Below are 11,565 nucleotides of genomic sequence, written 5' to 3' on the forward strand. Positions count from 1 at the left end.
TGATACCATTGTCGCTATCTATGAGTTTCGGATACTTATCAATCGCCCTACAAATAACGACACAAAATGATATAAAGCAGATATATATATACTCGACGTTTTTTAACTTGACGCCATCAAATTCCTAAGTTTCATCAGTGCCACGTGATATTCCACGTCAAACTAAAATTGTTCAATTAGAATTTGTCACGTAGTGTCGATTTTCCACACATATTGTGTTTCCGGCCCTCTCTCTCTCTTTCTCTCTCTCTCTTTCGCCTTCTCTTACTGTCTTTCTCTCTCAATTACGTCTTCGTCCTGCATCCATCCCGCGAAAAGGGTCCGTAACAATGCTAACAATAAGCAAGGGGCTGCAAGTAATAATGCCTGCAGGCATCGATCATGTGGCGAGTGTGAAAGCGTGCGTGCGTGCGTGCGTACGTGCGTGCGCGTGTTTGTGTGTATGCGTGTTAGTATACAGAATTTCTCTAAAACAAGGCCTACCGTCATCTTCAAGCCGATCTGCCATTTCTCCACTAATCTTCTGTTCAGTGATTCACACATGTTGAGGTACACAAGTACGAAATTATATGTATTCACATGTACGTACACATAAATAATATTTAAAAAACACATTTTAATTGCGTGAATAAAGATATATATATATATAATTATTTTCATTAAATAAAACATTAAATAAAACATAACTAAACTTCAGATCATCTTTCAAACTTTTTAATAATTATTCAGCAATTTTAAGTGTTCTTTTTTTATTGAATTAGACACGACAGATATACGCGTTATATTATGTATCTCACACACACGTAACCATGAAATGTTAAAAAACATATTGATTGAGAGAGGATACACGCGCGTTATGTACACTTTTACAATTAAGAGATATACAACAAATATCTATGATAATAATAATAACAATAATAATGCAATTCAAATCTCAATTTGCTGAAAGCTTTCCTTTTCTTTTTTTCTTTTTTTTTTTTTTTGTTTTTCACTGACTATCTACACAAAAGCTGAGAGAAATCAGCCCAAAAAACCGGTTAAATTGAAATAAAACTCCTATGTCCATCTATCGCATATGTGCGTATGAGGCTTTACACGCTGTTCCTATTTAATGTCACTCAGAATCGCCTAGTGACATATGTTTTGTTAAATGTTAAACAACGTAAATTTAAAAGAGAACACGCAAGCCTGGAACCAACTAAAATCGTTCGCAAATTTCTACGAAATTTACGCGCGAGAGAGACTTTTTTTTCGCCCACGTATATTCAGTTTTTACTTACTTTACCGGCTACATAAAAAATGTCACAATAAAATCATAAAACCGAAGAAGAAAATGTAGCAATTTTTTCCAACTTTCAATAGTTTTTAATTATAGCGAGCAAGTTGATGCGGAACGTTGATATACACAAGCCCGCGCATTTCTTCGCATTTCTGTTGCACTCGAAGATTTTATTGCAACAAATGTGTATCCGTTTGTACACTTAAGCATATACAGCGTATACGAGGGCGCGTAGCGTTCGAGAGGGGTGCGTCCCGAACACGTGACGCCTGATTCATACACAGACTGCTACGGAATCAATTTGTAATCTTGACTCGAATTAAGGACAGCAAGAGCGCGGCAAGGGACACTAGTAGCGAACAGAGGGTGCAGGAGAGTAGAAAAAGAGAGAAAGAGACAGAGAGAGACAGAAGACAGAAACAGAAACAGACACAGAGAGAGAGAGAGAGAGAGAGAGAGAGAAGAGAGAGAGGAGAGAGAGAGAGAGAGAGAGCGACGTAGGATGCGTTTATTGGGAAGCAATTCTGGTATTCGGTCCGAGAATGCATTACGGGTATAGCGGAATCCCGACTGTCTCGTGTTGAGGGCATTATAGTCGGCTTGTAGGTTATTAGGTGTGCCGGCTAATAGGCATCGATATAGCGTATTAATGGCAGGTAACCGGACGGCGATAATGGGTATCAAAGGGAGCGAGTTATTGCAGAGCAACGCGCGCGACCCAATGGGCGCTCGCTCGCTCGCTCGCGCGCGCGCGCGCCGCGCAGCGCAGCGCCGCGCCGCGAACACCGATGGCTTTTACTTGTCGCGTTTTATGGAAAAATATGGAATAATGCCATTAGCTTGACGCAATCCGGATTCGCGCGCGTCCCTAATGCGTGTTTGCGTTTTTCGGCCATAGTGCCGAGAAACTTCCATCAGAGCCGGGCACGGGTCGTCGAATCATAAATCCATGGAAAAATCTACGACATCATCGCGTATGAATTTAAAGCTCGCTGTACAGAACAAGAGTAAAAGTGCCGTGTGAAGAAAGGCTGCAAATCTACCAACCGTCTACCAATCAGACTGGCAGTGTCGAACGTTCGAACGTATACCGTGCGGAGAAGAAGAATGTGTTAGCTCGCGCACCGCGATTTTTCCTGACTCGTCGGTTGCGCAAAAAGAAAAAAAGAGAGAGAGAGAGAGAGAGAGAGAACGCGACAGAAGCGCGCGCGCGTCCCGTATAAGATCGTACATTACTCCCCTTTGTCGCGCCGCGCCGAACTTAACGTACGAGCGCGCGCTCCTGACGAGAAGAGAGGACTCGCGAAAGAGAGTCGACGAAACAAAAGGGCGCGCAACGATGGGAAAAGCGGGTGGAGAGATGAAACGCGGGGGCAGAAAACGATCGGGGGCAACGAGAACGGAAACAAAAGCGACGCGGGGTGATACGCAGTATGGTGACGCTTCCGGCTCGCTCACCACACACAATGCACTCGCTCGTGTTAACTTCTCTGTGCCCCGTTGCTCTACGCGATATCTCTGCTCCTGCGCGCCTTCTTTCCCCCCGCATGTCTCTCTCTCCGCATTTCTCATCTCTCGCTTGTCTCTCCGTCTACGTTCTCGCCGAGAGGCATTCGTCCGAAAATGAAAATTTTATAAATTTTCGATATGTGCGATTTTAACATGTCGTACATAAGTTAACACGCTCGCACACTTGTTTTTTGTTTGAACAAACAATCGCGAGCAACAAGTTAGCGATCCACATTAAATTATCGCAATAATAATTTTTGAATAATAATTTGTAGAAAAATAGTTTCATTTTTTTTAGTTTTCGAATACGTGTGTTTAAAGTTCACTTGATTAATTTGAAGAGTTTTTTATATAGATATAAAATTATATAGTCATTTGACATACACACACGCATACATTGTGTAGGCGTGTGTGTATATGTGTAAATATATGTAATAAAAATTATTAATTATTATCTTTTTATAAAGATTCTGCTTAACAAATCTCTCTCTTGTTGTAATGACTATGTAATCTCTCTCTCTTTTTTTTTTTTTTTTTTTCGTAAAACAGAGATGTCTCTTGATGCGAGTCTTTATATCTTTGACACGGCACAAGCATACAGAACAGACGGTATTAAAATAGACGCTTTTCGTGGGCACTGACAAGGAAACGGAAGCTTACTACGCAGGGGATGTTTTAAGAAATTAGTTCTCTTGTTAATTGCAAAGTGACACAATCTTACACGGCTTGCGTTTGAAAGTTAGACTCTCGTCAAGAGAGTGGCGCTATTAATTACTTCTGTAACGACCCTCGTTGCTGCGCGACGAAACAATGCTGAAGTAACACTTAAAAAAAAGCATCCGTCTTTTCGCAACTTTGTTTCGCGACATGTGTGTCAAATGTTGTTATAAAAAATTTATGAAAATTCTCAAAATCTTTGTGCGCGCCAAGTTGAGAAAGTTAAAACATTGAAAAATAGAAAAGAGCTTAAATGTAATGTTTGTTCATAAAACTTCGCAAAACGGGAGAACAATACAATAAATATAAATACCATAAATAAATAAAACACACTGTTCGTTATATCCTATCTGAACTCGTTTGTTTTAGTAGACTTTAAAGTATTCTTATAACGTGTACGTTGACACGTTGAGTTGATATGCCGCTTCATTTGAGATAAATATAGGTGTTCTCCGAAAAGTAATAGCGTACTCATTTTTAATAACAATGAAATATAATAGAAATGTATAAATATAATAGAAATATAATATATATAATAATATATATAATATAAACTATATTATATATGTATATATGTATATATATATATGCAAGGTGTCCCACCTAACTTGAGCATCCTAAATATCTCGCTTATTTTTTATGATAGGAGGATACCGAAAAAGGCATCGAAATTATTCAGTTCGAGGAGACAAATACTGTAATAAGCACGAAATTTTCCTCAAGATTATTGTCATTCTTTAAATCTGAAAGTATATATTTTTATCATCGCGATACGATAGGCAAGGTCGAGACAAATCCAAGAAGTTCTTGGTACATATATATAATTGGAATTGTGTAAATCTTATAATGAAGTTGGAAATTTAGCACTCATCGAAGAAATTATACTTGCTCAGATATATATCGATGTTGCGAGATAATTTACTATAGAGTGCAAGATTAAAAACTTGTATAATATATTTTATACGACGGTTTCTTTCCAACTTGAATTCTTGTATATTTATTGTTACTCACCGTCACGACCTGTCAGTTGTTTGGTTATTACTTGTAAGGAATAACGTTACACCATGTATTTTTGACATCGACGAGAATTATTTCTGCATACTTCGTAAGTGTTTTTAACAGTCTTTTTTGTAACTTGCGCCTTTAGTATACAAATTTTTGTTTTTAGATTGTATTGAAAAAGACCTAAAATTAGAGCTCGAAAACGTTTTACAATTTAATAAATATCAAGCTCATGTTTACACCATTACATCTGTGTCTGCTTCAAATAGCCAATTTTCCTTGAAATTATTAAAAACTTGTTTGGTATTAAAAATTTCAAGATAACAATGTATTTTCTAAGTAAAACGCAAATGTGCCAATACTTTTTTGAGTATAAAAAAAATTTTTCTTTTTCTTTTTTTACTTGCTTTAACTACAATATTGAGAGTTGGAAAATACACCGCTTCGGTGTATAAATCATAAGACGTTAATGAACATATTTTGTATATTAATTTATCACTTCATTAAATAACCGAAATTGATGTTTAATATTCAAGTAAAAATATTTGATTGGAGCAACACCGTGATTTTCAACTGAGCAAATCGGTGAATTTTAATTTTCTGATTGAAAGTTATGTTTTGTGTGTTTTGGCATTACAAAGAAAATATACGCCAACTTTTCTATTAAATAAACGCAGAAATTATCGGTAATATATTGTTTAAGTATGTTTGTTTATTGTATATGAATCTCTCTCTCTCTCTCTCTCTCTCTGCGTTTCCACAATGTGTGTAATATCAAAATAAAACTCAAAAACCAAACTACGTATTCGAGTTGCAATTACACAAATCGTCGAACTCGCCGATGTTACAAAAATTACGGTCTGACTATTTCATTGCTATTAGTAGTAGATAAGTAAGTAATGTGTGAGACAAAACGGAAAAGAAAAATCATTTTCTCGACAATAAAAAAAAAAAAAAAATGATTCTTAGAAATCGGAAAACTTGTAGATGTAAAAAATTGCCAAATTTAAATGATTAATGAAAGTATTCGTTTTCGCGCTGATCGAATTTTAACGAGTTTCGAAAAAACCTTTCACATGTAACTCCATACAATACTATATAAGAATTAGCAAGTATCCCACGTTTGTGAGAAAAAGAACCATAAATCTTTTTTTACAAATCATTTGAAGTCCAATCTCTTCTACCAGTGCCTAAAGTGGTTTCCGCTACTAGACTTATTTGTCACCTGTCTTGTCGATGTCAAGTTCTAAGGAACTGATTTATTGCCTTCAGTCAGGACGAGAATAATTTTGTATCCTTTGTAAACTCTTTTAAAAACACTCAATGTTCTCTATATAAAAGAATTTCACAAAAGACTTTTACTATGTTCATTAGTGCTATTCTCTGTAATAACGCTACTTATAATTTACAATTTTCAGTATGAAGTGAATTTGTCAAACCGGGTGTACAATAGCGGTTTGCTACTTCGTTGCGCGTGAACTTGGCGCGAGGCACCACTGCCGTGCATCTCTTGATCCTTTTCGACGAAGAGAGAAAACACGAGTGAGAGTATTTGTGAAAAAGTGTAGCAAAAAGTGAAAGTTTTTTTTTTTTAATAAAAAAAATCTCTCTCTGTATATAACTTACGTATATTACATCACAAATTTTTTAAAGCCCGAAGCTCCCACGTGACTTGTAGCGTGGAAACGTCATTGGTTCACCGCTTGGGCAGGATGTTATTAGCCCTGGAGGTCAAGAAACGCGCGTGCAGCTGTCGGAAATCGCGCGCGCGGAATGGTGGGGTGGTTCGAACACGTGCGCGCGTGAGGATTTACGTCGTCACGCGTAAAGCGTGGTGTAGGTGGGTGCGATAGGTGGAAAAAGTAGTGACGAAGCCGAAGTAGGATGAAGAGAGCAAAAAAATATCAAAGAGAGAGAGAGAGAGAGAGAGACCGTGAGAGGAAAACAGGTGAGGCAAGATGAAAGGAGAAAGATGACAGGAGATAGGAAAGAGAGGATGAGAAGAAGCGGGAGAAAGAGCGAGCGAGAACGAGCAAAACGAGAGTGAGAGAGAGAGGGACGAAGAGAGGTCGAGTGGGTATGTTAAGGAAAGCGGAGGCGCCAAGCTACCCTTCGCGAGAGCCAGGCGGCAGGCAGCCCCTTTCGTAAAGCACCCCCTAAGCCTGGTTAGGGGCGAAGGCGGCGAGCCGCGGAGGCCACAACACGACCGCCGTCCTCATTGGTCGACGCGCTTGCCCTGGGTGGGGCTCCGGAAAAATTGGAGGGGAGAAAAATCCCCTCTAAATAGCTGCGGCTACAGTCGGGAAAAACTAGAATCCGCTCGGCCGGCGTCGAGTACGCGTCGATTCTATGGTTGGTTATTTCGCGCGGTATTTCGCCAAAGTGCGTGTAATCAAAACAGAAATCCGAGACCAAGAATACAAAGCTTTTTCTTCAAAATAGAAAAAGAGCGGATTTTGTGGGTTTTGTTGCTTATATATATATATATATATATATATGTTGTGTGTGTAACAACAATACAACACGGAGGAATTTAAAAAGTGAACGATTGTAAATGCAAAAAAAACACAAGTGTAGTTTTTACGTGTAAAAAAGTTTTTCATTCGATTCCTGTTGTAAAAACGGACTTTTACTTGTTCGGACTTCTCGCGCTGATATACTGGAAGAAAAATGCATCTGCCGGATGGTTTGGCGGAAATGGACCTTTACTACAGGCGTTTTTTCGAAACCGCCAGAACTTATCACGGAGATATAGTATCAACGGGTTGTCCCTTCATTCTATGCAGCAAGCTGCCGAATCATTGGAGATCAAACAAGTCTCTCCCAACAGCGTTCAAGGTCATAGTACTATCCGAAGTCAGCGATGGCACTCAGGTTACTATCAGAGCTGGCAATGACGAAAATTATTGTGGCGAGCTGAGAAACTGTACGGCCCAAATTAAAAATCAGGTCGCGAAGTTCAACGATCTGAGATTTGTTGGCCGTAGTGGAAGAGGTGAGCGACTAGACTCTTCATTCTCTCTCTCTCTCTCTTTCTCTTACACACACATATACACACGTACACACGTTTCATGGACTTGTACAGATTTTAATAAAAAATATCATTGTTTTCTCGTTTACAGGGAAATCATTTTCGCTGACAATTCAAGTCGACAGTATGCCGGTCCAAGTAACTACGTACGGCAAAGCTATCAAAGTTACAGTAGACGGACCACGCGAACCGAGATCCAAATCGAGTAAGTTATTTCAAGGTTAACATAGTTGATCTCTCTCTCTCTCTCTCTCACACACACACACACATACAAAAGATATATATGTATACATAAATGATACATGTGTTCGTACCGTTAACTTTGACGGTACGGTGTTTATCATGAGGAACACAAAATATAGCGCGCAAGTTGCCGAAAATAAAACACAGTATATATAAGTAGTTTGATTAAAGTAGTTTCTCTGCTAACAAATAACACAGAGAAAATAGAATTTCAGAGAGAATGAAAAGAGAATTTAAAAATTCGTAATCTGGATATTAATTAACATCTTGTTTACAAACAACATTTTTTTTTGCCAGACGATATCGCATCTGAATTAAATTTTAAAACTGGTCTCTCGCGTGGATTTAACATCGCGGAAAACTTTGAACGAGTTAAAACTCGATCGTTTTAAGATTCACTTCTTGGATACGCGGTAGAAGACGTATATCGTATGAACTGAGAATGGGGAAAAAAAAAAATCGAACGTGACAAAAAAGCATAAAAGAGAGTCACGCGTACGGGGCGGGTGCTGTTAGGAGGAAAGGGTGTGTGTTCAGTCGGGTCGAAAGTCGTCGGAAGCTCCCGTGACCACGGCGGAATCCGCAAACGGGCGTCGGAGCCTCGCGGGCGTTTAATAATCCGGCGTATATCTGGCGGACCTCAAACCGCGAGGTGGTGGCGATGCTGCTGAACAGTAGCTCTCGACGCCCAGCGTCGGTTCGCACGTGCACGAGCGAGCGCGCGCGCGCGCGCGCACATGCACGCCGCGCAAGGCACCACATGCAGAGAGACACAGAGACACGCACACGTTTTAACGCACACACGCCCCGCGATGAGAATCGTAACACGGTGTTGACGTGCATACTCACACATATATCCCAGGTACGTGCTATTTTACGCACACGCACATAATGAGATCTGGCGTCGCGTCAAGCCGCGAGAAGCAGCGACGAGGATCTTCGTATAGTTGGATGCGCGTGTTCCTTCAGATCTGCCGCGTTTATTTTTCCGCCGTCGCGTTGCCGATTGGTTGCTTCGTGGCCCACTAAATCGGATTGTTTATTAGTCGGTACCCAGAGAAAGAGAAGTTAGAATATGTGAAGAAACACGATAGACGGAAAAGCCGACGCGAGACCGATGCGAGCGAGAACGAGAAAGAAAAAGACAGAGAGAGAGAGAGAAAGAGAGAGATGGTCTGCAAAAGAAGCCGCGTTTACGCGTTTGTTTATCGCGCCGCATATGGCGGTAGCATGTGCCGCGCCACGAAAACCCGCGCCACGTCGTAATAACGGATTTTATGCCGCGCTCGTATAAACAGAGAGATACACTAGCTGCGCTCCTCCGGATCGCCCAGGAGAGCGCCGTTAATCTTCGCTTTTATAGGTCTTGGGTGGCCGAGTTCGTTTTTTCTGGTGTTTGTCGGTTCGTTAGTCGCATATCACCCCCCCGACGAAGCTTTGTTAAAACGCAGAAGCTCTGCAAAGGCTTCACCGCGAATCGGTGTTTTTTATTTTTCGCAAATTTTTTTTTTTTTTTTTTTTTTTTACTAATGCACACGTACGTACGCGACGACGCCTTAATAAGTAGATTGTCTGAGAGAGAACGTGTCTGACGCGGATCACGCGTCAAAAGTCAGTCCTCACGGGTTGAGCGATCGCGCACAGACAAAACGGATGTACTTGTGCGGATTTAATTTTCTTGTATTTGATTATATTGCATACTGAATTGTTTATATATTTATTAATGTACTTCGTGATCTTTTTGCTTCCTTCAGGTTTTTGATCTGAGAATGATCCAAAGCCTGGATCGAAACGTACTTTTTATAATAAATATCCTTCTTTTTCACACACTGACATCCGTGTTTTAGGCTCTTATTGGCCATTTTTGATTTTTCCTTTTGATTTTTTTATAGAGCCTTTCTACTCCTTTTTTGATAATTTTTTTTTTTTAATTTTTGTTGCTTGAAAAGAGTGACTATACGTTTAGAAAATAACCAAACTCTTCGATTTTTATTTTTACAGATTATCATTACGGTCCAGGTTTTCCGGGAGTATATAGTCCCTGGTTGGAAGGCACGTCGCTTATTAATTGGTCGCACTATGCCGCTTTACTTAAAGGTAGACAAAACTACTTATAGTAAAAAATTGTCCAAATGTTTATTTTGATTGTTCAAATGGTTTTAACATGTGTATAAAATTGTACATTAGGTGTTGACAAGTACAGTTACAAAGTTTATTAAGCCACCTCAATCTTGGTTTCATAGCTGGAAGGTCTATTTCACCATTTCGAATTATATTACGGCTGTTTTTTTGTTCTTAAAGTTTATTAATTCTAAAAATAACATATATGAAAAATAACTTAATGAGGGGGAAAGGGACAGGCAATGTGTGTGATTGCATACATAAAAAAACATACATGTTGCGTATGTTTTTTTATGTGTATTTTTTATGTACGTATTTCGAGGATGAAAAAAAAAAAAAAGTCTCAAAAAGAGAGAGTTCGCGTTTACGAGAGAGAGAATCCGCGTTATCGATTTCGTCGAGTTCGCGACGCCTGCCGATGATTCATACTCCGTGAGCCGGACCGAGGGGTGAGTCTGCGAGTTCCCTTTTCCCACAGCAAACCCCTCTTCTACGGGCTCTCCCCCCTCGTCCCGCTTTCGCTCATACGTCGTCTCTTCCGTCGTTAAAACAACAATATGACTCTCGCTATACTACTACGTTCGTACTCCCGCGAATCGGTCCCGGCCTAGATTAACCGATTCTTTCTCCGTTCGTTCAGGAACGATGCCGATACCAGGAACGATACCGCCACCGCCGCCACCCCCGCCTGTGGAACTGTTCAATTCGAATTTCTTGCCGTACATGTTCGACAGATACTACGAATGCACAGGATTAACAACGACGAATACGACGGCGGCCGTGATGACCCCAGTAACCGCGGTCGCACCCCTTTCAGCGATCAGTCCGTCTAGGACACCGAACAGTCACAGTGATTCCAGTAGCAATCACAGTGAGTCGGCAGTCGATGAAATACGAAGCGCCTTTGTACCTCTTCGGCTCCACAACCTGCCACCGAGTACGCTCTCGTCTTCGTCGTCGCCGCCCGAAAAGAATCCAAGAAAGCCGACCGAGGGTGTGAGAAACGAATTGAAAGCCCCGACCGCGCTCATCTGCAACAGACAGTCGCCGACTGTCAAAAGGAGTCCGACACCGACCAAGATATCGTCGTCGCAGTCGACGAAACCGGTCTGGAGGCCGTACTAAAAAAAAAAAAAAAAGGCCGCGCGCAACATTACCATGTTCAAGTTCAGGAAGGCTAGTGATACACGTTGCCCACGTTGTCGCGATAGAGTTGACGACGCGAGAGGACCATTTTACAAAAAAAACTGACGAAATTTTTCGAAACGCTTGGATTCGCGCGTTACGTAAAAAAAGTGCATTCTCTTAATCTTCGGTTTTACGAAGAAATCGATTTCGTCAGTTGGGGAAAAAATTTGATGTTCAGAGAAAAACTTGATTATAATATTGTATAATTATAATTATATATATTTTATCATAATTATAATTGTTACATAATTATAATTAAATAATCTTATATATATGTAATTATAATTACATAATATTTTTATTTATAAGATTCGTTAATAAAATGATCGATATATTATTTTATAATGTTTGCAATTCAGCAAAGTTGTAAATAGAAAAAAAAAAAAAAACTATTGTATATATTGTGTATTATAGTTCGTGGACAATAAGATACAATTGTCAGAAAAAAAAGGTTTAACGACGTTTGTGTGTTCAT

The 11,565-nt window shown here is 39.9% G+C and overlaps 1 protein-coding gene across 1 annotated transcript; it reads left to right on the forward strand.

Annotated features, from left to right (window-relative positions):
- The first annotated feature begins 6,837 nt into the window (after nt 1-6,837).
- LOC109854932 (segmentation protein Runt-like) lies at nt 6,838-11,285 on the forward strand. The gene is made up of 4 exons (XM_020428576.1): nt 6,838-7,502; nt 7,630-7,743; nt 9,783-9,878; nt 10,543-11,285. The coding sequence occupies exons 1-4, from the start codon at nt 7,178-7,180 to the stop codon at nt 11,025-11,027; spliced, it is 1,020 nt and encodes a 339-aa protein (XP_020284165.1). The 5' UTR covers nt 6,838-7,177; the 3' UTR covers nt 11,028-11,285.
- Nucleotides 11,286-11,565: the final 280 nt, after the last annotated feature.

The sequence above is a fragment of the Pseudomyrmex gracilis genome, unplaced genomic scaffold (assembly GCF_002006095.1).
Source record: "Pseudomyrmex gracilis isolate BER0280 unplaced genomic scaffold, ASM200609v1 scaffold_75, whole genome shotgun sequence".
In the NCBI taxonomy this organism is placed as follows: domain Eukaryota; kingdom Metazoa; phylum Arthropoda; class Insecta; order Hymenoptera; family Formicidae; genus Pseudomyrmex; species Pseudomyrmex gracilis.